Source organism: Pristis pectinata, chromosome 2 (genome assembly GCF_009764475.1).
Source record: "Pristis pectinata isolate sPriPec2 chromosome 2, sPriPec2.1.pri, whole genome shotgun sequence".
NCBI lineage: Eukaryota > Metazoa > Chordata > Chondrichthyes > Rhinopristiformes > Pristidae > Pristis > Pristis pectinata.
Window position 1 is genome coordinate 97,596,114 of NC_067406.1, and position 27,503 is coordinate 97,623,616.

The window sequence follows — 27,503 nt, forward strand, 5'->3', positions numbered from 1 at the left end:
ATAGGAAGGACATGGAGGCGTTGGAAAGGGTGCAGAGGAGATTTACCAGGATGTTGCCTGGATTAGAGAGTATGGATTATAAGGAGAGACTAAAGGAGATAGAGCTTTACTCATAGGAGAGAAGGAGGATGAAGGGAGACATGATAGAGGTATATAAAATATTCAGAGGAATAGCCAGCGCCTCTTTCCCAGGGCACCAATCCTCAATACAAGAGGGCATGGCTTTAAGGTAATGGGTGGGAAGTTCAAGGGAGATGTCAGAGGGAGGTTTTTCACCCAGAGAGTGGTTGGTGCATGGAATGCGCTGCCTGGGGTGGTGGTGGAGGCTGATACGTTGGTCAAGTTCAAGAGATTTTTAGATAAGCATATGGAGGAATTTAAGATAGAGGGATATGTGGGAGGAAGGGGTTAGATAGTCTTAGGCGTGGTTTGAAGGTCGGCACAACATGGTGGGCCGAAGGGCCTGTATTGTGCCGTATTGTTCTATGGTTCTATGGTTCTATGGCATTTTAATATTAGGAGGTTAATGAATATTGTATATACCCCCTCATCTATAATCCCAGAATGTGTTATCTCACTAGATGCTGAGAAGGCGTCTGATAGAGTTGAATGGGAATATTTATTCAACACGCTTGAGAAATTTAATTTTAGCCCAAATTTTATATCTGTGATTAAATTGATTTACCATACACCTATGGCTTCAATACCTACTAATAATCAGAGATCTCCCTTTTTCAGGCTTTTTCGAAGCACTAGGCAGGGCTACCCTTTAAGTCCTATATTATTTGATATTGCCTTGGAACCCTTGGACTCTTCTAACATATTTCGTATTACTCGTGGAAAGGGGATCCATAAGATATCACTATATGCAGATGACCTGTTACTCTGTATCTCTAATCCAGAGAAATCTATCCCTGCAGCACTATCGTTGGTCGCTCAGTTTAGTGTTTTCTCTGGTTATAGATTAAATCTTAATAAGAGTGAACTTTTCCCATTAAATAGGCAAGTCCCAATTTATAGACAATTACCATTTAGATTAGTGACTGATTATTTTACGTACCTGGGTGTTAAAATTACCAAGAAGCACAAGGACTTATTCAAAGTTAACTTTTACCTTTAATTGATCATGTTAAACAATTGTTTACTAAATGGTTCCCATTGTCTCTATCATTGATTGGCCGAGTTAACGCAGTTAAGATGAATATTTCACCAAAATTTTTGCTTTTATTTCAGGCAGTTCCTACTTTTATCTCGAAATCCTTTACTGATTCTATTGATTCTAAAATTCTTTCATATATATGGCAGAATAAAAACCCAAGGTTAAGTAAGAAGTATTTACAAAAACTAAAAAAGGATGGTGGTATGGCTTTGCCTAACTTTAGATTTTACTATTGGGCGATTAATATTAATATTTACTTAATTTTCTGGGCACAAGATTTAGATATAATTCAATGTCCTCGACGGGTGTATCTTGAAGGTCGGCAAGGATTTTCATTAGCTTCTATTTTAGGAGCCTCACTTCCTTTTGCATTTACTAAATTGAGTAAACAAATAATTAACCCAATAGCTAGACATACAATATGAATATGGTTTCAATTTCGTAAATTTTTTGGATTGAATAAATTCATCTTATCAAGTCCTATCCAATCTAATTTTTTTTCAACCATCTAGAATTGACTTACCTTTTTCTTTATGGAAAATGAAGGGAATAACATACTTGCGTGATTTATTCATTGATAACTGTTTTATGTCTTTTGAACAGTTGTCTAATAAATACAATTTGCCTAGATCACATTTTTTTCGATATTTACAGATTAGAAACTTTTTAAAAGTTACTTTACTTTCTTTTCCGATACTATATAAAACTGAAATTATGGGAAAAATGTTAGGTTTTAATCCCTGCTTGATAGCAATAATTTATGATCTGATTATGAAAATATGTCCAGAGACACTTGATAAAATTAAGAATGAATGGGAAAGAGAACTCCAGATACTCTTACCTACAGAGACATGGAAGAAAATTCTTCAATTAGTTAATACATCTTAAATGTGTGCTAGACACTCTTTGATACAGTTTAAGGTGGTTCATAGGACCCATATGTCGAAGGACAAGTTAGCCCGTTTTTATCACCATATAAATCCTATATGTGATAGATGTAATTCGGAGGTGGCTTCCCTGACACATATGTTTTGGTCCTGTCCTCTTTTGGAAAAATATTAGAAAGAAATTTTTAATATTATTTCAACTGTATTGAATATTGATCTACAGCCCCATCCTATTACTGCAATTTTTGGGTTACCAATGATGGATTCTGGCCATTTATCCACTTCTGCTTGTCGTATGATTGCTTTTGTTACATTAGTGGCCAAGAGATCCATTCTATTTAAATGGAAGGACCCTGTACCCCCCATTGCATTTCAATGTTTTTCTCAAATTATAACATGTTTAAACTTAGAAAAAATTAGGAGAGGTACTGTTGATCCTTTGCTTAAATTTGAGGAAGCTTGGAGTCCATTTATTCAATATTTCCATATGATATAAGCAGACCTTTTTTGAATCCCTTTCAATAACCTTTGGATATAGAGGACATTTTTAATCTAAGAAATATCAGTCCAGTTTTTTTCTCTTTGTGGTTTTTGGTTTGCTTTTGTCTATTTTTTTTTGATTTGAGGGTTTTCTTTTCATATAATCAAATTTCTTTTCAATTTCTTTTTTTTGCATTATGTACACTTAGCAAGAGAGGGGGAGGTCTAGATTACATTTTTTACTCCTTCTGAGTATAAATATTAACTGTTATTATTGTTATCCCGATCTCTTTGTATATGTATCATTGTTAATGTTATGTATATTAATTTGAATTAATTTGAAATTCAATAAAAAGAAAGAAAGATGATAAGAGGCATTGATTGTGTGGATAGTTAGAGGCTTTTTCCCAGGGCTGAAATGGTTGCCACAAGAGGACACAGGTTTAAGGTGCTGGGGAGTAGGTATAGAGGAGATGTCAGGGGTAAGTTTTTTACTCAGAGAGTGGTGAGTGTGTGGAATGGGCTGCCGGCAACGGTGGTGGAGGCGGATACGATAGGGTCATTTAAGAGACTTTTGGATAGGTGCATGGAGCTGAGAAAAATAGAGGGCTATGGGTAAGCCTAGTAATTTCTGAGGTAGGGACATGTTCGGCACAACTTTGTGGGCCGAAGGGCCTGTATTGTGCTGTAGGTTTTCTATGTTTCTATTCAGTTGTCTAATTATAGTCCTCAATCTATTTGATAATTTTGTTAGTATGTGCATTTATCATTGAAAAATAATCTCAACATAACCCCTAACTCCAGAGTGAAAAAAAAGCTGCAATCTTTTTTAGCCAATATTTTGCCATCCTTTCAAACTCGTGAACACACCAGAGCCTCCCTCTTCTCGGAGATTCTAGTTATATCTCTGGTCCATTGCTTTCTCCATCTCTGGACATTCCCTCTCCAAACTCCCCCACTGTAAATACCAAAGCCTTACAAGTCCATTTGCACTATGTGTCCAGTATCAGCATTACATTTTTTTCCCATATAGTCCTTTGGTAATAAGTCCAGGACAGTTTACACGGGCTCCAGCTCCTCAATGATCAACAGCAGAAGGGCACCATATTTGGCCTTTGCAATGGCTGCAGCAAGCTCCAGCGCATCCCCCAGCACACATTTCTGCGTATGGATTGTGTCAGTCTGTAATATTAGATTGTGGACAGCTCCTTTCACTGGAAGGCCATCAAGTTTTGGGCAGACCAAAGGGAGTCTTTCACCAGACATATAATCTTTCAACAGTCAGGGTCTCTCCGAGAACAATCTCCTTTATTCCCTAATTGTATGGGACGACCCTCGACAAGGATCTCCTCCCAGCATGAAACCCCACTGCACTCAACGTCGAACAGGAAATGAAGGCTGGCTCATGTGGTAGGCACTTTGATATCGGCCACTACTTTTCAATTTTATGAGATTCTAAACAGCTTTGGGAACAATTGGAAATAGAGAGAAAGATGTAGTTTGGTGCAGATTTTAACCGGATTAGGAATGGTGAGCGTGGGTTAGGGTTAACTAGCGTGCTGACGACATGCGTACAAGGAGGCAGGCGAAAATGCAACCTCGGCTTCTGCAAATTATAGATCACACTGTGCAACAACTCAACAGCGCACCGCCAGTGAAATGTCCATTCAGCCACCCTCCGCAAATGTCCCCCACGTTAACATCAACACAGTATTCGGGCTGCGAGTTGAGGCGTCCCGGGCTGTGACTGACAGCCCACGGGCCAATCAGCGCCCGAGGGGAGGGGCGGGGTAGCGCGGCAGCAGGTGGGGTGGGGTGGGGAGGGGAGCTGCTTGGTATCCAGGAAGTGGTTGCTGCCGAAAGACAAAGGTCGAGGCCGCGCTGTAAGAGTTTGGGAGAAAAAAGGTTCAGGGCAGCCGCGAAAGTGTTGCAGCCCGAACGTTGCGACGAATGGCAGATATCGCCAGAGGTAATGAGGAGGGTGAAACCGGCCGGGCGCAGGGCTGGGGTGAATGTGTTCACTGGACAAGGTGGCAGCAGCTCTCTGGCCGTGACTCGGGTCGGGTTACTCAGCCTTGAAATGTGATTGAGCTTACTTTTACAGCAATATGATTGCAGGATCTCGACCTGAAACGTCAACCGTACCTTCGCCTCCACAGATGTTGCTTGACCGGCTGAGTTCTTTTTTTTGGAACAACCCAGGAGGTAGTCCGACGAGGTACCCCGCCCTCCACTGTGGCAAGGAGCATTAGCAGGCGGAGGCTGAGGAACATTACCTGGCCCTGATCAGATAAAGATCTTCAAATGCTTCTCCAGGTCTTGCCACCCTTCTGACCTGGGTATCAATTGCATCCTTACTGAACAAGCTTTGAAATCCTTCCCATATAATCCGCAGCACTCTCCCATAACCCGCCTCTTAGGGTAACGAGGAATGTGCTTGTCTATTAGGGCTGTAACTCCAATCGAAGACAAATATTACAAGTACTGGAAATTTGAGGCACCAAAACGTCGGCCCTCCGTGGGGCAAATTAATAATATGCTGACCATTTGGGTGCAAGTGTCCACAAATGTGGATAGATCAGTCGTGTACCCTATTGGATTGATGATTGATTGTTAGCTTGATTTATAAGTGAATATTTATATAAAATTAGATTTCTAGAACTTGACAGTAGTTGACCACCTCTCTGCTCCAATATTTATTAAGTTGCTTTGAATATCTGAATTAATTTAGGTTGAGAGCAGAGGAGGCAAATGAATCTATTTTATTTTGTTTATTGGGTACAATGCACTGGAACGTGTCCTGTTACAACAGTTCCAGGTCAAGATACAAGTATTGCTCCTGCTATGCTGTTGTATTGATATGTTTTATCAGTATTTCCAGTCTTATTGGCCTTGATGAGATTTTGTTTCAAAAGTTATTTAAGTGCTGATAACATAGGAAAGATAGTGAATAGTCATTATTGAAATAAGTGTATACTACAAATCAGTACATGCATTATAGCTGATAAAAGGATTATAGAGTGAATTGGCAATAAATGGAGAGGCAGGAGTGCTAATGATAGATATGAGTTATGTTATGACATGCAGGAAAGTGTGCTGTTAACTTTCTCATCTTGTCAAACTGCTTTTCCCTCCTCTCTAAATTTTTTTCCGTACATTAATCAAACTGTTAAAGGGTGAACAAGAGTTTTAATGGCCCCATGATTTTCTCTCCTAGGTAGCTCACAGTAATGTCTGGTGGATTAATCCCAACTGTTTCAGGACACCAGGACAATCATGGAAGGTTGGCAACCGTAAATGCACAAAAGAAAGGGGAAGAGTGTATATAAGTGCTGCAAAGTAAAGGCAGAGGGGGAAGGGTATGGGTGAATATGGATTAGAAATGAGAAAAGTGGCACAGTTTGCACTAGAATTTGATGCAACCAAGGGAGTAGCACAGTGGCAAAGCGGTTACCGGTTACAGAGACCTTGGTTCCATCCTGGCCTTGGGTGCCATCTGTGTGGCGTTTGCATGATCTCCATGACTGCATGGATTTCCCCTGAATACTTGGGTTTCCTCTGCAGGTCAAAGACACAATGGGTTGATGGGTTAATTTGTTGATGTGAATTGCTGTAATATTGGTGGCTGGTAGGAGAATTATGGGGTGGAGAGGTAGATGAATAGGGATGTAAGATGAAAAAAGGGAATTGGTGTGGATGGCTGCTTGAAGGTCGTTGCAGTGGACCAAAGGGTCTGTTTCTGTGCTCCATGGCTCTCTGCTGGAATGATGAAAGCCTACAACAAAAGCAAAGTAGCAGTACTAAAAAGGACATGAAGGAAGCAACAGAAATAAAGAGGAAGCAAAAATTGAGGAAAGCAGAGAGTGAGTGCAATAAGTTATTATTGTTAGTATCTTTATATTTACTCTTTGTGAATTTGCAGTTTGGATATTTTATGATTTGGCACATTTCAAATCTGCAGTAATTGTGCATTGGTAAGTTTTAATTGCAACTACACAGCTAGTACAACAAATGATCCTAGGGTATTTCTAACAGTAACAGGAGCCCTTGGGAGAGGATCAGGCAATACAGAGCAGGAATTCACAGGGAGCAAGCTCAAAAGGAATGCTTTCTGGAAACACAGGAAAGCATCTGGATTGAACTCCATCTGCCATTTATCATACCATTTCACCAACACATCGATATCACACTATAGCCTGAAGACTATCCTCCACATTATCTGTGACTCCTGTCAATTTCTGTGTCATCTGCAAACTTCATGCCTCCTACATCCACATCCAAATCATTCTCATGTACTACGAACAGTGAAGGTCCCAGGACCGATCCCTGAGGAACACCACTAATAACAGGCATCCAGGCATTAAAAACAACCCTCTCCCGTCACCTTTTGTCTTCTATTGGCGAGCCGATTTTGGATCCAGTTTGCCTCATTGCCTTGGGCCCTAACCTTTTGAGACCACGTGTACTGCAGGACCCTCATCAGTCAGAGATATTTTACTCATTTGGATTCTATCAGGTTATGGGACTAACAAGTCAGATTGTCAGATACAGATTTGTTATAGTGTGTAAAAATGACCCAGTGCATCCACTTTAGTAAAGCAAGTTTATGAATTTGGCTCAAAACTGTCTTCTCTTTGAGGTTTTTAGCCAATGTAGATACAGTTTTGTAAACTTTCCACCACCATTCAGATTCGGCAAGATAGGACACAGATCAAGTTGAGGTGAATCATTTGAAATCTTAATTTTTCAGAAAAAATAAGTAGAAGATTTTAAGTAGGATAAATGTTGAGAAATTATTTAGAAATATAGGCCTGAGTTTGGGCATGACAATAATCAGAGTGAAATTGTTTCATGTTGTTTGTTTTTATGGAAATACTTCCCTATTATTGGAATAACGTTATTACTACTTAGTATTAGTTCATGTGCTATTACATAAATTCAATCTCTTCATTGGAGAAAAAAAGACTTGCATTATACTGCCTAAGCTTTCATTGCGTATGTCCTATCCTTATTTGACCCCCTTTGACACCCCCCCCAAAAAAAAAGCATCACTTATCAGGATTACTTCCATCTACCATTGCCCTGCCCAATTTACCAGCTGATCAGTACATTTAGTCTTTAAAAACATAAGAAATAGAAGCAGGAGGAGGCTTTTTGGTGCCTCATGCATTCAATGCCATTCATTAAGATTCTGGCTAATCTTTCAGTTCTGCCACTTTCCTGCACTGGCCACATATCTCTTGATTCCCCTAGTAATCTAAAATTAAAAGGATATGTCATAAATATACTTTGTGTCTTAGTTCCCAAAGGTCTCTTGAGTAGAGAATTCCAAAGGTTCACTACCCACAGGCTGAAGAAATACCGGTTGAAGAAATTTCTTTTTATTTCAGTCCTGAATAGCTGACACCTTACCTGAGATTATGACTTCTGGTTCTAGAAACCACAGCCAGGGGAAACATCATTCAAGCCCTGCAGAAATTTTGTTTATTTCAATGAGATCACTGCTTCATCTTCTCAAGTTAAGCATATGCATAGTCTGCTTAATCTCTTCTCGTAAGTCAAACCCTGCTGTCCTAGAAATGAATCTGATAAATTGCTGTATCTTTTCTATCACAAGTATATCCTTTGTTAGATGGGGAGACCAGATCTATATACACTGCCCTAGATGGGGTCTCAACAGGGCCTTAAATAATTGAATCAAGGTGTCTCATGTATTAAAGTCATCTTGCACAAAAGGAAAATATATCATTTGCCTTCCTAATTACTTGGTGTACCTGGATATTAATTATCGGTAATTCCTGTAAAAGAGCTCCTAGATCCTCCTTTCAGTTCTGCTGAAGGCTGTCTGAAAGTCCCAAAACACCACATCTGCTGGTAATCACTTCTTTCCAAAACAATGTATGTTATTATGATTCATCGGAAAGCCCTAAGAGGGGCAGAGGTTTGATCTTATCTAGTAAGTAATGTCAGATGCCCAAGATTGTTAAAGTAGCAAGTGAATTGCAATTATTTTCATATAATTTGTTCACTTTCTCTTCAAGGCAAAACATTAACCCCATAGCAGATCCAACAAGTTCATTCACCAAATTTGCCATTCTCTCTGCTATGTTTGAGGTTGAGGAAAATTTTATAATGACTAAATGAAGACGAATATGGCATCTAATTTGTACTCTGGAGCAAAATTTTATCCATGTTTTGTACATAGTATCCATTTGTACCAAAGTCAAGTTGAGGTTTATTGTCATGTGCATCAGTGCATGTACTGTATATACAGGTGCAATGAAAAACTTACAGCAGCATCACAGGCACATAGCATCATATAAGCAGCATTCACAAGAAAAACATAAATTAAACATAAATTATGCACAATTTTTATAAGAAAGAACACAATTAGAAAAAAAAAGTCCATTTTAGTTCAAAAGTGGTCATAGTGGTGCTGAACTTTAATGATTAGGGTTTGCCGGTTGGTTCAAAAACCGAATGGTTGAAGGGAAGTAGCTGTTCTTGAACCTGGTGGTGTGGGACTTCAGGCTTCTGTACCTCCTGCCCAATGGAAGCTGCAAGAAGAAGGCAAGGCCTGGATGGTGGGGATCTTTGATGATGGATGTTGCATCATCATATGTTCCACAATACCATTGTGGAATTTCCTAAGAACAAGTTTAAGGAAAGATCACTAATGTCCTTAATTACAAGAGTAGACCAGAGACTGATTATTCTGCTACAGAAACTTGTCTGACCCCTTAAGGCCTTTTACGCTCAGCACTGGGAGTATAATGAAACACTGCATTTTCCTAGATGTGTGCATCTCCAATAACAAAGTGCACTTAGTACTTCATTAGTGCTGTAATGTTGTTACTTCGAAGGATATGAACATAAATCTCAACTGTTGATAAAGTAGTTGTCGAATCACCAGCAATTAAGAGCTAAATCAATCTATAAAACATTGGTTTTCTTCAACAGCACTGATAATTACATTGAACTTTACCATTGGATGTTAACACATCTACTTTTGCTTTCTCAGTTGCATTTGTATGTTACAAGGAGTAAAAGTTTCATTAAAACAATGAGAAGTTATTGACTTGAAACTTAACTCTGTTTCTTTCTCCTTGGATGCTGCCTGACCTGCTGATTGTTTCCAGTATTTTCTGTTTCTATTTCAGACTTTCACTACCTGCAGTATTTTGTTTTTTGAGTATTATGAAGATAAATCTTGAAGGTGGTAACAGTAAAACTCCTCTGATAATCTACCATCTGATTCAAATATCCCAATAATTCAGCATTTGGCTCACCAGGTAATGTTTCCTATGCTCCCTTCCCACTCTCCGGAGCCCAGTTCCCATGTTTCTATTTAAACTTACCTGGTTACACAGTTTATTATAATACTGTGTAACATTTGGTGGTGGGAGAAAAGTCTATTTAAAATGTGTTGAGGTATTGTAGCCGTATGCGGCGCGTGGCAGGAAAGAAAACGCAGAAAACACGGAGGCTGGACTGGAACACACTTTGCTGACTCGAACAAAGCGCGTGCGCTCCGCTAAAGTAACCGATAGTGTCTCCGGCGGACATGATGCGTGGTCCCTGCTGGAAGGGCCCGCCCCGCGGTTAGTCCGCGTTGTGCTCCGCAGCATGCGCCCGCAGCCGCCGATGGCGGTTCGAGTCCTGCGGGTCTAGGCCGCTACACCCCACCCGCCCCCCCCCCCCCCCCCCCAGAATCGCCCATCAGGGGGCGTGGGATCCCAGTTTGTGTGTCCACCGTGGTGGCCTGCCCCGCCGGCGCAGTGAGGGCACCTTCACGGGCTGTCCAAATGTTCAAAATGCGCCAGTTTTGAGGCAGTCCACTGTGAAGGTCTCTTGCGGCCCCCCCACTTCCACACACGTAGGTCCGTTGTGCTGGATCATCTTGAGAGGGTCCTTCATACGGCCTCTGCAGAGGGGACTTGTGCATGCCCCTGTGAATGAAAACATACTACACAGTCCCTGAGATCCCTAGGAACAAAATCAGTCTGGAGGTTGGAACTGGTGCCTGGCTCCCCACCTTGTCCCTCAGCTTCCGTCAGCACTTCTGCCGGCGACCCTCTGGACCTTGGGCCCCCGGCACGAACTGGCCCGGGACCGTCGCGGGGGTGGGGGGGTGGTGCCGGAGACTACTCTGCCGAGGAGGTGCCCAGGTCCTCCTTGGGGCCGTGCGGATGCCCAGTAAAAACCCAGGGGAGCTCATCTGTCCAGTTGGGCCCTCTGAGGAGCGCCAGCAGGGCTGACTTGAGGTGCCTGTGGAAACGCTCGACCAAACTGTTGGCCGGTGGGTGGTACGCCATGGTGTGGTGTAACGGGTGCCCAGGAGCTGTGCCATGCTGCGTCCACACCCTGACGTGAACTGTGGCCCCTTCTTGTCGGAGGGTGATGTCCGCTGGAAAGTCCGAACCTGGTGATCCAGTTTGCGATGAGCATCCTGGCACAGGACTCTGTGGACGTGTCTGCTAGCGTCATGGCCTCTGGCCATCTGGTGAACCTGTCAACCATGGTGAAGATATACCTGGCGCCCCGGGAGACGGGCAGGGGGGCCAAACGATGTCCATGTGGCTGGTGCTGAAGCCTGCCGAATCGTCGGTTGGAACTGTTGGAGGGGAGCCTTCACGTGCCGCTGGACTTTGGCGGTCTGGCAGTGTATGCAGGTCCTGGCCCAGTGTCCGACCTCCTTGCGCAGACCGTGCCAGACGAATTTGTCTGAGACCAATTTGATGGATGGATGGGTGGGCCAGGCTGTGTAGCGTGTCAAATACCCGCCGCCTCCATGCTGTTGGTACCACGGGCTGAGGTCTGCCAGTTGATGTGTCGCACAGGAGCTGAACCGCTGTAGGGCTGATGGGGGGCGTCCTCCAGCCGGAGTCCTGAAACGGCGGTGCGATAGGCCGGGATCTCGGTGTCCGCTTGTTGTGCCTGCGCCAGTGCCATGTAGTCAACCCCTGGGGCTGAGGTGGTCACTGAGTGGATGTGGGGATGAGACAGTGTGTTGGCGACTACATTGTTCTTCCCTGCGATGTGGCGGATGTCGGTGGTGAACCTCTGAGATAAATGAGAGGTGCCTCTGCTGCCGAGCCGACCATGGGTCCGATACCTTTGTGAGGGGCGAAGGTGAGGGGCTTGTGGTCCGTATACGCGGTGAAATCCCGTCCTTAGAGGAAATACTGGAAGTGCCGAATAGCCAGGTAGAGCGCTAGCAACTTCCTGTCGAAAGCGCTGTACCTCACCTCCGGCGCTCACAGGTGTCAGCTGAAAAAGGCGAGCGGTCGCCACTGGCTCTCAACGAGCTGCTCCAGGACTCTGCCGACCGCTGTGTCGGAAGCATCAACTGTGAGCTCCGTGGGTACATAGACTCTCGGGTTGTACTAGGAGGGCCGCCACCGCCGCCAATGCCTCTTTGGTCTGCTCGAAGGCTTCCGTGGACTCCGTGTCCCATTCCACCTCCTTGGCCTTGCCAGGCCATCAGACCGAACCGGGTTTCATGATGCGCACTGCTGCCGGCATGAACTGGTGGTAGAAATTCACTATCCCCATGAACTCTTGCAGGCCCCTTGACCGTGCTGGGTTGGGAAACTGGCGGATGGCCTGAACTTTGTCTGGAAGAGGGGCGGCTCCATGCTGGTTGACCCTGTGGCCCAAGAAGTCTATTTCCGGCAGCCCAAACTGGCACTTTGCCGGGTTGATAGCCAGTCTGTGGTCACTCAGGCGCTGGCAGAGCTGGCGCAAATGTGCCACGTGCTCCTTGCGTGACTTGCTGGCCACCAGGATGTCATCTAGGTAGATGAAAATGAAATCCAGGCCTCGCCCAACTGAGTCCATTAGCCTCTGGAAAGTCTGAGCAGCGTTCTTGAGGCCGAAGGGCATCTTCAGGAATTCAAACAGCCCAAAAGGGGTGATGAGGGCTCTCTTGGGCACATCGTCAGGGTGTACGGGGATCTGATGATAGCCTTGGACCAGGTCGATTTTTGAAAAGATGGTCGCCCAGTGGAGGTTGGCCGTGAAGTCCTGGATGTGGGGTACCGGATATCTGTTGGCGGTTGTGACATCGTTAAGTCTCCTGTAGTCCCCGCAGGGCCTCCAACCTCCTGCGGACTTGGGCACCATGTGCAGCAGCGATGCCCAAGGACTGTCCGAGCGGTGGATGATCCCCATCTCCTCCATTTTCCGGAACTCCTCCTTGGCGAGGCAAAGCTTGTTGAGTGGCAGCCTGCGGGCCCGGGCGTGCAGCAGTGGTCCTTGTGTGGGAATGTGGTGCTGTACGCCGTGCTTGGGACCGGTAGTGGAGAACTATGGGGTGATGATGGAGGGAAAATCTGCCAGCACCCCTGGCAAACTCATCACCCGAGAGCGTGACGGAGTCCAGGTGAAGGGCCGGGAATTGGGGCTTCCCCGAGCTGGAAGGTTTGGAGAGTCTCGGCGTGGACCAAATGCTGGCCTTTCAGGTCGATCAGAAGGGCGGTTGGCCAGTAGGAAATCCGCCCCTAGTAATGGCCGTGACACTGCTGCTACCGTCCAAGTAAAACAGCTGGGGCCGAAACGCAGCAGAATGGTACGCGAGCCGTACCGTCCGGATGGCGGTGCCGTTCGCGGCGGGTGAGGTTGGGGCCTGGGGCCGCGGTACGGGTGTCCGTGTTTGAGGAGGGGAAGGACGCTGATCCCGGCCCCGGTGTCCACCAGGAAACGTCGCCCGGAGGTGTCGGTTCCAGAGGAACAGGAGGCTGTCGCGATGGCCAGCCGTCGAAGCCACTAGCGATGGCCGGCCCTGGCATTTCCCGGGAAGGCACACGGTTGGGACGGCAGCGGTGTGCGTTTGACCCCCACCTCTGATGGTAAAAAACACATTGGTCTGAACCCTCATCTGTCCCCCGTGGGTCTCGACGGTTTCGGTTGTGGGGTCTTGGCCTTAGGCTGCGCGGTCGTGGTTAGGCAGATGGAAGCTGCTCCCCGCTGCTTACTTCTGCCACAAAATGTCCACCCTGGCCGCGAGGCTGCGTGGGTCGGCTCAAATCTTCACCAGTGAGGAGGAGGCAAATGTCCTCTGGCGGTTGCTCGAGGAACAGCTGCTCAAAAAGGAGGCAGGGGTTTATGGCCATCTATGAGTGCCAGCATGTCGTCCATCAGCTCAGATGGCTTGCGGTCGCCCAGGCCGTCCACGCGCAGGAGCCGCGCGGCTCGTTTGCAGCGGGAGAGTCCAAAAGTGCGGAGGACGAGTGCCTTGATTTTAATGTACCTGTCTTCCATAGGTGGATGGTGCCGGAAGTCGATGATCCGTGCTGCCATGTCCTGGTCGAGTGCGCTGACCATGTAGTAGTACCACGTGGCATCGGCTGTAATGCCTCTGATGCTGAACTGGGCCTCAGCCTGCTCAACCAAACATGGAGCTGAGCAGCCCAGAAGGTCGGGAGCTTGAGCGAGACTGCGTTGTGCGAGTCATTGGGATTCATGTCGCGGGTTCCAGATGCCATCTGAGAGTGTCGGGGTCACCAAATGTAGCCCTACGCAGCACGTGTTAGGAAAGAAAACGCAGAAACACAGAGGCTGGACTGGAGCACACTTTACTGACTCAAAGCGCATGCGCTCCGCTAAAGTAACCAAGAACCTCTCTGGCGGACGTGACGTGCGGTCCCTGCCAGAAGGCCCACACCGCGGTTAATCGGCGTCGCACTCCCGCGCATGCGCCCGCGGCCACCAATGGCAGTTCAAGTCCTGTGGGTCTGGCTGCTACAGTATTAATAGAAATGACGTGTCTGGGAAATAGAAATATCTGCAAAATCTGGTCTGACAGCACCAAAGTCCTTAGCGTGCCAGATGATCAGTTTTATTGTAATCTTAAAACCATTTTCTGTAGGGTCAAAGGAGATCTATTTACTGTGCAATGGAAAACAAGGGAGGAGATTGCTAGGGCCCAGGAGGAAATTCTTGCATCAGTGTTTGCCACGGGAGCACTGGAGGATAGCTAATGTTTTTCCTTTGTTTAAGAAGGCAGCATGGATAAGACAGGTAACCACAGGCCTGTGAGCTGTACATCAATTAGAGAATATTCTAAGGAGCAGGATTTATGTTCATTGGGAAGGATAGAGACTGATGAGGGACAGTCAGCATGGCTTTGTGAGGGGCAAATCTTGTCTCACCAACTTGAATTTTTTTTAAGGAAGTAACCAAGGAGATTGATGAAGGCAGGGTGGTAGCAGTTGTCTGTATGGACTTTAGTAAGGCATTTGACTAGGTCCTGCATGACAGGCTGGTCCAAAAGGTTAAGGCACATGGGATCCAAAGTGAGCTGGGTAATTGGATCCAAACTTGGGTTTTGTAATAGAAGGTAGAGAGTAGTGGTGGAAAGGTGGTTTTCTGATTGGAAGTCTATGACAAGTAGTGTACTGCGGGGATCGGTACTAGGACCTTTTGTCCTAGCTGTTTGTAATATATAGAAACGACTTAGATATGAATGTAAGAGGAATGATTAATAAGTTTGCGGATGACACAAAAATTGGTGGTGTAGGTAGCAAGAAAGGTTATCTAATGCTACAACAGGATATAGGTCAGATAGGAAGTTGGACAGAGTAGTAACGGATGGAATTTAATCCTGACAACTGCAAGGTGATGCATTTTGGGAAGTCAAATTGGGGGTAGGGCATATACAGTAAACGATAGGGCACTAAGGAATGTTGATGAACAGAGAGACTTGGGGATCCAAGTCCATAATTCCCTGAAAGTGGCAACACAGGTGGATAGGGTGTTGAAGAAGGCATATGGATTGCTTGCCATCAGAGGTCATAGAATATAAATTGGGAAGTTATGTTGCAATTTTACAAAACACAAGTTAGGCTGTGTTTGAAGTATTGTGTGCAGTTCTGCTCGCCACACTACAGGAAAGATTGTGATTGTGCTGGAAAGAGTGCAGAGGAGACTCACCAAGAGGTTGCTTTGATTAGAGGACTTCAGTTCTGGGGAGAGTGAAGCAGGCTGAGGGGTGACCTGAAAGAAGTGTATATGATTCTAAGAGGCATAGATAGGGTAGATAGTCAAACTCTTTTTCTTATGGTAGGGGTGTCAAAAACAAGAAGGCATAGTTTTAAGGTGAGAAGTAGGAGATTTAAAGGGGACTTTAGGGTGAAGTTTTAAGAGTGGTTGATATCTGGAACACTCTGCCAAAGGGGGTGGTGGAATCAGATACAATTACCATGTTTAAAAGCTTTTAGACCTTTAAATAGGCAAGGCGTAGGAGCATACAGTCCTAATAGGATTAGTGTAGGCGGGCAAAATGGTCAGGATGGATATGATGGACCAAAGGGCCTGTTTCTATGCTGTATGACTCTGGCTCTGAGACCGGTTCAAGTTCTATTCCGGAGACCTAAACATAGAAATCTAGGCTTGCACTCCAGTGCAGTGATAAAACAGTGCTGCTCTGTCAGATGAATTATTAAACCAGGTGACATAAAAATATTCCATGGCACTGGAGTTAACCAGATGCCCTGGCCAATATTTATACCTAAGCAAAGACCATCTTGTTTTTATTAGATTGTTCTGTGGGAGCTTGCTATTCACAAATTGGCTAGTGTGGGTTTTTTTTGCACTTTACAACTGTGAATTAATTTCAAAAGTACTTCATTGACTGTAAAGTGCTGTGTATAAACACAACTTGTATCATGAAAGGTAGGGCAGCAGGGAGTGTAATGGAACAGAGGGACCGAGGAGTACAAGTGCATAGCAGCGTCACAGGTAGGGTACTGAAAAAGGCTTTTGGCCCACTGGCCTTCATCAGTCAGGATACTGAGTATAGGAGCTGGGACGTTATGTTGCAGTTGTACAAGTTGTTGGTGAGGCTGCACTCTGTACAGTTTTGCTTCTAGTTTTCAACATTTGGAAAAGTTTTTTTTAGTTACAAAATGGATGACCTCACATTTGTCTATAATGAAACCATGTGATTAATCTATTTATATCACTTTTACTTCGGCACTGCCAGCTACACTGCAAATAAGTCTTTCTCTGTTATAGAATGCAGTTATTTGGTTGTTAAGTGTTATATTTGGAGCCTCTTTTTGTTCTTGACCTGCCAGCTATTTGGTATCATTTCTGGTTTTCTAAAGCTATTGACTGCTATTTGTAATGTAGTAAGTGCATGATTCAACAATTAATTTAGTAAAGTGAGTTGAATTAAGGACTGGCAAAATTTGAGGCCAAAGAACGAGAACCACAAAGAATCTGGATGAAAACTAAAGTTAAAATTATCTGAGTTAATCACTGAAGATTTATTTTGGAGGTGGAGGTAGCACCGTACACTGGGTGTTCAAATATGCAGTTAAATTGATAATTCACTGATATTTTTAAATTGATGTTATCTGAGATGTTGGTGTACAAAGCTTCTTGTTGGAAACTGAAAAGAGTTAATTTATCCAGCCTAAATAAAACAAGAAAATGTTGGAAATATTCAACAGATCGGACAGCATCTATGGTGAAAGAAACAGTCAGTGTTTCAGTTTGATGACCTTTCATCAGATCTTATCTAGCACGTTTTTAAACAAAAAATAGACTACTGGAAGAAAAGAGCAGGTCAAACAGCATTTATGGAGGCAAAGGGATGGTTAGCGTTTAGGGCCAAGACCCTGCAGCAGTTTATATTTTGCTCCAGATTCCAGCATTTGCAGTCACTTGTCTCCATGCTGTTTTTAAAATTATTAATGAGTTTATGCTATTTAAGTCACAGAATGCTAGAGCCATACAATATAACATGCAGTTCACTTTGAATTCAAGTAACATTGTTATGATTTTGTAACAGGATTATTCTGTTTTAGTGTAATTAGAGTTGTAGTTTCTTGTACTAAAAGTACTGAGGGACAGAGTGATTTTGTACATGCACAAGGATACCTTAAGGCAGCAGCATGGGTGAATAAGAAGGCATAAGGAATACTTCATTAGCTGGGTCAGGGAATATAAGAATTTTGGGGTTACGGTACCAATGTATAAATTATTTGCTAGGCAACAGATGGAAGACTGTATGCAGTTATGGTCACCACATCATAGGAAGGATATGATTGCACTGGAGAAGGAGCTGAATAAGTTCACCAGGATGTTGTCAGAGATAGAATGAGGAGAGACTGGATAGGTTGGCTTCGTTTTCATAGAACAGTACACCGCAATACAGGCCCTTCGGCCCACAATGTTGTGCTGACCTTTAAACCTCGCCTAAGACTATCTAACCTCTACCTCCCCCCATATCCCTCTATTTTAAATTCCTCCATATGCTTATGTAACAATCTCTTGAATTTGACCAATGTACCTGCCTCCACCACCACCCCAGGCAGTGCATTCCATGTCCCAACCACTCTCTGGGTAAAATAACCTTCCTCTGATATCTCCCTTGAACTTCCCACCGATTACTTTAAAGCCATACCCTTTTGTATTGAGCATTGGTGCCCTGGGAAAGAGGTGCTGGCTGTCTACTCTATTCCTCTTAATATTTTGTACACCTCTATCATGTCTCGCCTCTCCAAAGAGTAAAGCCCTAGCTCCTTTAGTCTCTCCTCATAATCCATACTCTCTAAACCAGGCAGCATCCTGGTAAATCTCCTCTGCACCCTTTCCAACGCTTTCACATCCTTTATAATGAGGTGACCAGAACTGGACACAGTACTCTAAGTGTGGTCTAACCAGAGTTTTGTAGAGCTGCATCATTACCTCGTGGCTCCTAAACTCAGTCCCACAACTTATAAATGCTAACATCCCATATGCTTTTTTAACTACCCTATCCACCTGTGAGGCAACTTTCAGGGATCTGTGGATATGAACCCCCAGATCCCTCTGCTCCTCCACACTACCCAGAATCCTGCCATTGCTCTGCCTTGGAGTTGGTCCTTCCAAAGTGTACCACCTCACACTTCTCCAGATTGAACTCCATCTGCCACTTGTCAGCCCAGCTCTGCATCCTATCAATATCCCTCTGCGAGCTTCGACAGTCCTCCACACTATCCACAACACCACCAATCTTTGTGTCGTCTGCACCCTTCTACCCCTTCATCCAAGTCATTAATAAATATCACGAAAAGCAGAGGTCCCAGAACCGATCCTTGTGGGACACCACTAGTCACAGCCCTCCAATCTGAATGCACTCTCTCCACCACAACCCTCTGCTTTCTATAGGCAAGCCAATTCTGAATCCACAGGGCCAAGCCTCCCTGGATCCCATGCCCTCTGACCTTCTGAAGAAGCCTACCATATGGAACCTTGCCAAACACCTTACTAAAATCCATGTAGACCACATCTACTGCACTGTCCTCATCAATCTGCCTGGTTACCTCCTCAAAGAACCCTATCAGGCTTGTGAGACATGATCTGCCCTTCACAAAGCCATACTGGCTGTCCCTGATCAGACCATGATTCTCTAAATGCCCACTGATCCTATCTCTGAGAATCCTTTCCAACAGCTTGCCCACCACAGACATAAGGCTCACTAGTCTATAATTCCCTGGACTGTCCCTACTACCTTTTTTGAATATGGGGACAGCATTTGCCGCCCTCCAATCCTCCGGTACCATTCCGGTGGACAACGAGGGCTCGAAGATCCTAGCTAATGGTTCAGCAATCTCCTCCCTCACCTCACAGAGCAGCCTGGGGAATATTCCGTCAGACCCTGGGGACTTATTTTCTAACAGCTCCAACACATCCTCTCTCTTGATATCAACATGCTCTAGAACATTAACCTTACCAACACTGTCCTCAGCATCATCAAGGCACCTCTCCTTGGTGAATACTGAAGAGAAGTATTCATTGAGGACCTCACCCACTTCCACGGCTTCCAGGCACATCTTCCCACCTTTGTCTCTAATCAGTCCTACCTTTACTCTCGTCATCCTTCTGCTCTTCACGTAAGTGAAAAATGTCTTTGGATTTTCCTTAACCTGACTCGCTAAGGCCTTTTCATGTCCCCTTCTTGCTCTCCTCAGCCCTTTCTTGAGTTCCTTCCTTGCTACCCTATATTCCTCATGAGCCCTATCTGATCCTTGCTGCCTACACATTATGTTGCCTTCTTCCTCCTAACTAGATGTTCCACCTCTCTTGTCACCCATGGTTCCTTCACCCTGTCATTCATTCTCTGCCTCACCAGGACAAATTTATCCCTAACATCCTGCAAGAGATCCCTGAACAATGACCACATCTTCATAGTACATTTCCCTTCAAAAATGTCATCCCAGTTTACACTCGCAAGTTCTAGCCTTATAGCTTTATAATTTGACATTCCCCAATTAAATATCTTCCTGTCCTCTTTGCTCCTATTCTTGTCCATGACAATGCTAAAGGTTAGGGAGCAGTGGTCACTGTCCCCCAAATGCTCACCCACTGATAGATCTGTCACCTGACCCGGTTCGTTACCTAATACTACATCTAATATGGCATTTCCTCTAGTTGGCCTGTCAACATGCTGTGACAGAAATCTGTCCTGGACACACTTAACAAACTCTGCCCCGTCTAAACCTTGGGTACTAAGCAGGTGCCAATGAATATTTGGGAAGTTGAAGTCTCCCACGATAACAACCCTGTTATTCTTGCACCTTTCCAAAATCTGCTCCTCAGTATCCTTGCTGCTACCAGGAGCAGAGAAAGCTAATGAGAGAGCTAATTAAGGTGTACAAAATTATGTGGGACACAGACAAAATACATAGTGAATTAGTTAATTTTTAATTGTACATAAAGAGTTACATGGTGGATTGGCGGTGGAGCAAATCAACAGCTTTAATTTTCTGGGCGTTAATGTATCAGATGACTGGTCCTGGGCTGTGCACATAGATGCAATCACAAAGAAAGTGTGCCGATGTCTTTACTTTCTTAGGAGATTGAGGTTCAGCTTGCCACCGAACACTCTAACAAACTTCTACAGATGTACTGTTGAAAGTATCCTGACTGGTTGCATCATGGTCTAGTACAACAATTCAAATGTGCAGGAATGTAAGAAGCTGTAGAGAGTTGTGGACTCTGCCCAGTACATAACGGGCACATCCCTCCCCATCTTCAGTAGTATCTACAGGACGCACTGCCTCAAGAAGGCAACGTCCATCATCAAAGATGATGTCCACCATCCAGGCCATGCCATCTTACAGCTACCATCAGGCAGGAGGTACAAAAGCTGAAGTCCCACCACCACCAGATTCAAGAACAGCTACTTCCCTTCAACCATTCAGTTCTTGAACCAACCAGCACAACCCTAATCACCAGAGTTTAGCAACACTATGACCACTTTGCACTAAAATGGACATTGTTTCATTTTGTTCTAATTGTGTTCTTTCTTGTAAAAATTGTGTATAATTTATGTTTAATTTGTTTTTCTTGTGAATGTTGCTTACATGATGCGACATGCCTGTAATGCTGTTGCAAGTAAGTTTTTCATTGCACCTGTGTATACATGTACAATAAACCTCAATAAAAGTCAAGTTTATGACAATAAACTTGACTTGGATCATTAACTAGTGTAATAGTCAAACCGCACAGAAATATCCATGCCAATGTTTTTGCCATCTACGCTAATCCCTTTGTCCGTATTAGGTCCATATCATCCTATGCCTTTCCTATTTAAGTAGAGAAGAGAAAAAGACTATGATACTGGAGGAACTCAGCAGGCCAGGCAGCATCCATGGAGAAAAGCAGGCAGTCAACGTTTCTTAGTGAATCTTAGTGAATCTCCATTGTACCCTCTTCAGTGTTACTGCACCCTTCCTATAGTATCAAATGCCTAACTAAAGTCCATGTAGACAACATGCTTTTATCAGTCTCCTTTGTTATCTCCTCAGAAAACTCAATCAAATTAGTGTTTCAGGTTTTCTCCTTCACAAAGTCATGCTGACCATCCCTAATCAGTTCCAGCCTTTCCAAATGTACATAAATCTTGTCCCTTAGAGTTTTCTCCAATAATTTCCCTGTCACTAGTGTATGGTTTCCACTGACTTATCTGCTGCCCTCCTTAAATAAAGGAACAATATTAGCTATCCTCCAGTCTTCTGGTACCCCACCCATGACTAATGAAGATGCAGAAATCTCTGTTGGGGACCCAGCACTATCCTGCTTTGTTTCCCCATAGCATTCTGGGATAGATCTCATATGGCCCTCTGGATTTATCTACCATTATGCATTCCAGGACATATAACACCCCCATCCCCTTAATACTGACATGATCCAATGTGTCCTTCCCTGAACTTGCTATGCTCCACAGCCTTCTCTTTGGTGAATACAAACAAGAAGTATTCATTTAAGATCTTGCCCACATCCCCTGGCTCCACACTTTTAGTTTCTAAGGGGACCTACTCTTTCCCTAGCTACCCTCTTGCTCCTAATATACTTACAGAATGGCTTATTTGTGAGATAATTGTGAAATCTATGGATTTTGACTACTTTTTGAACATTAAGCCATGGTCCAAACTTGGACAAAAGAACTGAACTCCAGAGGTGAAGTGAGGGTAACTGCCCTTGACATCAAAGTAGCATTTCATTGGAGTATGGCATCAAGGAGCGCTGGCCAAACTGGAGTCAATGGGAATCGGGGGAGCCCTCCGCTGGTTGGAATCATGTCAAGCATAAAGGAAGATTGCTGTGGTTGGAGCCACAGGACACCTCTGCAGGAGTTCCTCAGGGTAGTGTCCTCGGCCCAACCATCTTGAGCTGCTTTATCAATGACCTCCTTTCATTTGTAAGGTCAGAATTGGGGATGTTCAGTGATTGCACAATGTTCAGCACCATTCATGACTCAGATAAATAAGCAGTCCACATCCAAATGCAGCAGGTCCCAAACAATATCCAGAGGTGTCAGGCAATGATGATATCCAATAAGAGAAAATCTAGCTGTCACCCTCTGAAATTCATTGGCATTACCATTACTGAATCCCCCACTATCAAAATCCTAGGTTTACTATTGACCTGAAACTGAGCTGGAGTAGCATTATACATAATGTGGCTACAAGAGCAGGTCAGAGGCTAGAAATCCTGCAACAAGTAAGTCATCTCCTAGCTCCCCAAAACCTGTCCACCATCTACAAGGCTCAAGTCAGGATTGTGAAGGAATACTCTCCACTTGCCTGGATGAATGCAGCTTCAACAACACTCAAAGCTTGATGCCATACAGGATGTAGCAGCCCACTTGATAGGCACCCCTTCCACAAGTTTTCATTCACTCCACCACCGACACGTAGTAGCAGTAGTTTGTACCATCTACAGGATGCAATGCAGCAGCTCATCAAGACTCCTTAGGGAGCACCTTCCAAAACATGACCTCTATGTTCTAGAAGGACAAGGGCAGCAAAAGAAAGGGAATGCTACTTGGAACTTGCCTCCAAGCCCATCCTGACTTCGAAATATATTGCCATTCCTTCACCATCGCTGGGTCAAAGTCTAAAGGGCATTATGGGTATACCCACACCTCAAGAACTGCAATGGTTCACCACTAAGAAGGCAATTAGGGATGGGTAGTTAAATGCTGGCTCAGCCTGCAAAGTCCACATTCCTTGAATGATTTGGATCTTTCTGTTTCTGTAGCTGAGACTGTGTGGGGCCTCTTTCCAACATAAGCTGGTAGTCTGATCTCACTGATATTTCTGACTCAGACTCATTTGCCTACTAAAGAGCTCTACTCTGCTTGCAGCATCCGCTAATATTTCACTTTTTCTCAGCAGGTGCAGTTAAATTTGTGTTCTCCAAACATCTATAGATTTGTTATTTAAATTAACTGATATTGCACTATGGCATAATATCCTTGGGTCATTTAGGTAATGCATATCAGTCTGACACAGAAGTTGATGAAAAGAGCTGATGAATTGTTGGTGTCCTGGCTGCTTCGATACATTCAGATTTGAGCAGAAGACCATGGGGGTTAAATTAATTAATAACCATAACAATTAGTAAAGGTTGAAGGAAATAAAAGGACAAGTTGGTGCTGATGATAAATACTTTTCTTTTTCAGATACCACTGAAGTTGACTATCCAACAATTTTTCAAAGGTATGAGATGGTTTTAATTATTTTAATGATCTGTATCTCAATGTTTGTATTTAATTGGTCATTTTAAATTATTGTTTGGTGGCAATGTGACAAAACAGCCATTAACACTTCTAGGATTTTCAACTCTATTTGGGATTAACCTGTGAATTTGAACTTCCCAATCCCCTATCCCTGACATTGGGTCTATTCTCCAGCTGGACTTCGACCAATGCTGATTGGAAAGTGAACGTGTTCTCTGTTACCAAATTGAATTAATTCTGTCTTTGGAAGGAAAAAAAGGTTGTATACAATATTATTAATAATTAAGTATTAAAAATGAGGAAAAGTTTTTGTTTAATATTCCCAAAAATATTCTTTTCTGTTGCTATAAGGCAAAGCTCAATCTGTAATAAACAAACTGCTGGAGGAACTGAATGGGTCAAGGCAGCATCTGTGGAGCGAAATGGACAGTCGGCAGTCAATCTGCAGAAGCAGTAGAAAATATTTGTCTTTGAAGCTACAATTCAACCATTCGTGGTCAGAAGCATAGTAAACAGTTTCAACAGATGCTGATCATGCACTAGTAATTGATGACTCTAAAGATAGATAAGTCTGAGGGCCTTTATGTACCATGTTTCCCCATTTTAGTAAAGGCTGGTTTTGTTCTTCACATAAATTAAACTTGTCAAGTTTTTATTTTATTTCATTGAATCACCGTGGCTTGATAAATATGGCCAATCTCTTCCCAGTTGATTTAATTTTCCTATAAATTGCAGAGAAAGTCTTTCTCTAGAAGCTCATCTTCTTTCTGAGTCAGTGACTGAAGATGGGCAAAAAGGAAGGGTGCATCTGAAGGTTCCAGTTTACCAACCTGCTATAGTTTATTTTCACAGTCCATGCTATTAAAAATAGAAAACAGTTGTTTTCATAACTAACACAATTTGATGTAAGAGAGTAATCAAAAGAAGGATGACCTTAAATGTGGGAGGTCATATAAATGGTTTCACTTGAAACTTGATTGTTAATCCTGTTAAATTTTGTATTTGCATGTGGATGGATGGAATTATATGGTGTTTTTGGGTTTTGTCTCTTGAAATTATGGCAATTATGATGTTGGAGGTAAACTATATTTGAAGAGCAATATGAGGTATCTTAAACCCCTTGGACCTGACTCCAATCATCATGTCTCTTTTCATTTCTCCCCTTGCAGATGATCTGTCCTCAGATCCTTAATTCAGCCCTTCATAATTCCAGCTCTCAGGCTGCTGACCAAGGCATGACTTCCTTTTGGCTTTATTGACATCTTCCAAGTGGTGATAACTTATCCTCTCCACCTCTCTGCTCAGTTTATTTTATTGGGCCAAATTACTTCCCATCCAACTCACCCCATCCAACTCACTGGCCCTGTGGATTCTGCCTGTGAATAAGCTATCGCTGCTCCTTTCCGCATATACTTTCAGAATGTCTGTTTGCTTGCAAATGAGGCCCTTGTATTTTTTTCTGCTTATTGTTTAAAGTTAGATTAGCATGAAGGCCATGATGGAAACTTGGTTAATCAGTGATGATACCTTCCACCACTTTCCCTACTCAGGCTGTTGCAGTGTGGCTTTTATCATGAAATCACACCGTGATATGTGCATTGGCAATGATCCTTGAGCAGTTCACCTTGTTCCATTCCTTCATTATCTTAGCGAAAAATCTATCTCCCCCTACACTTCCCTCTCCCCCCTTCCTCCCAACACACACCTGTGAACAATAAAAATTCTATCACCAAGTTATCTTGAATTGACCTGTACGATCGGTTTGTAAGACAAGCTTTTTACTGTACCTCGGTACAAGTGACAATAATATACCAATACCAATCTTTACTGCTTTCCTTCCTTGGGCTAGGCACAGTGACTTCTCATTCTCAGTCATTTGAACCTCCATCACAACTCATCATGCTCTCTCTTCTCAGTTCATTGCTCTTCTGTTCCCTCTTCATCTCTCCCTCCAAGTAAATTCCCTAACCCATTCACGGTCACACCTCGGGCCTTACCGTTGCATGTGACCTTGCTCAGGCTGTTGCTGCCATCTCAATTACAGGGCCACCTCTGATTTCTTCTTTGTATCACTCTTCACCCACTTCTCCTTTTCCCCTCCCTGCCTCAATATCTTCTACTTCCACTCCTGGGGGGAAAAAAATCACTCAATTCATTTTCATCTAAACTTTCAAAATTTCTGACTTGATAGGCTGGACTTGTTTTCCTTGGAGCAGAGAAAGCTGAAGGAGAGATCTGATCGAGGTATTCAAAAGTATGAGGGGAATAGATAGGACATACTGTGAGAAACTTCTTCCGTTGGCTTAGGTGTCTAAAACCAGATGGGATGAGCTTAAACTGAGAATTAAGAGATTTGGAGTGGATTTGAGCAAGATTTTTTTTATCCAGAGGTGGCTGGAATCTGGAACTTGCTGCCTGAGGGGAAGCAGGAACTCTCACAACTTGTAAGAAGTATTTAGATGAGCTGTGGCACAAAAGGCTTCTGGCCAAGTGCTGGAAAATGGAATTGGTATAGATAAGTGCTTGATGGCTTGCAGAGAACATGGAACATAGAACAGTACAGCACGGAAAAGGCCCTTTGGCCCACAATGTTGTGCTGATCTAACTAAGTTAGCAATCAAATGCCCAACTAAGCTCGTCCCTTCTGCCTAAATATCTTTACATTTCCCACACATTCATGTGGCTATCTAAGAGCCTCTTGAATGCCCCAATCGTATTTGCCTCGACCACCGTCCCAGGCAGCGCATTCCAGGCACCCACCACTCTCTGTGTAAAAAAAAAACTTGCCCTGCACATCTCCTTTGAACTTACCCCCTCTCACCTTAAATGCATGTCCTCGGGTATTAGACATTTCAACCCTGGGAAAAAGATACTGGCTGTCTATCTATGCCTCTCATAATCTTATAAACCTCTATCAGGTCTCCCCTCTGCCTCCGCCGCTCCAAAGAAAACAAACCAAGTTTGTCCAACCTCTCCTTATAGCACATACCCTTTAATCCAGGCAGCATCCTGATAAACTGCTTCTGCACCCTCCCCAAAGCCTCCACATCCTTTCTATAATGGGACTGCCAAAACTGAATGCAGTACTCCAGATGCGGCCTAACCAGGGTTTTATAAAGTTGACACAGTGGACCAATTATCTGTACTGTATATTTCTGTGATGATTTTTTATCTTGGTGTTAAAGCTTGATCCATAAATAGGATCACCTGTCCACAACATGATGAAAGGCACTACGTAAATGTAAATTGTTTCTTAAAAGAACTGTTGGCTTGGATAAAGCTTTGTCAGGGGTAAAGATCTTCCCAATTATTCTGGCAGTACAACCTGATGTAATTGTGTAATAAAGTTGACTCAAGTTAGCAAGTAATCTTTTCAAATCATATAACATGAGGAAAAGGTTTTTTTAAGAAATTATAGGAAGGATGTGATAGCATTAGAAAGAGTGCAGAAAAGATTAACCAGGAATGGAGGGCTGTAGTTATAAGAAGAGATTGGATAGTCTGTATTTATTCTCATTGGAACATAGGAGACTGACGGGTGACCTTTTTAGGTTTATAAAGTTATGAGAGGCAAAGAGATGGTGATAGAGTCTTTTCCCTAGGATACGGGAGTCTGAATCTAGAGGGCATTGATTTAAGGTGAGGGGAGAAACTTAAAGGAGATTTGAGGAGCAACTTTTCCCACACACGGTGGTGGTTATATGGAATGAGCTACCAGAGGAACTAGTTGAGTCTGATACAATTACAATGCTTAAAAGGCATTTGGCAGGTACTTGGATAGGGAGTGAGTGGAGGGATACGGGCCTAATGTGGGCAAATGGGATTGGCATAGATAGGCATCACTATTGGCGTGGATGAGTTGGGTCAAAGCCTGTTTCTGTGCTGTACATCGCTGACTTTGTTTTAAAACAAACATTTCCATACAATAACAAGATAATAGGGTAGTTATTTGAGGTACCTA

The 27,503-nt window shown here is 43.7% G+C and overlaps 1 protein-coding gene across 1 annotated transcript in view; it reads left to right on the plus strand.

The window, feature by feature from the left end:
• Positions 1 to 4,358: 4,358 nt before the first annotated feature.
• The window catches only part of LOC127583543 (caspase-6-like), a 32,399-nt gene continuing 9,254 nt past the window's right edge, over positions 4,359 to 27,503 (plus strand). Inside the window, exons 1-2 of the mRNA XM_052039639.1 lie at positions 4,359 to 4,495; positions 23,486 to 23,522. Coding sequence (XP_051895599.1) covers positions 4,477 to 4,495; positions 23,486 to 23,522 — 56 coding nt within the window. The 5' untranslated portion in view covers positions 4,359 to 4,476. The remainder of the gene's footprint in view (positions 4,496 to 23,485; positions 23,523 to 27,503) is intronic.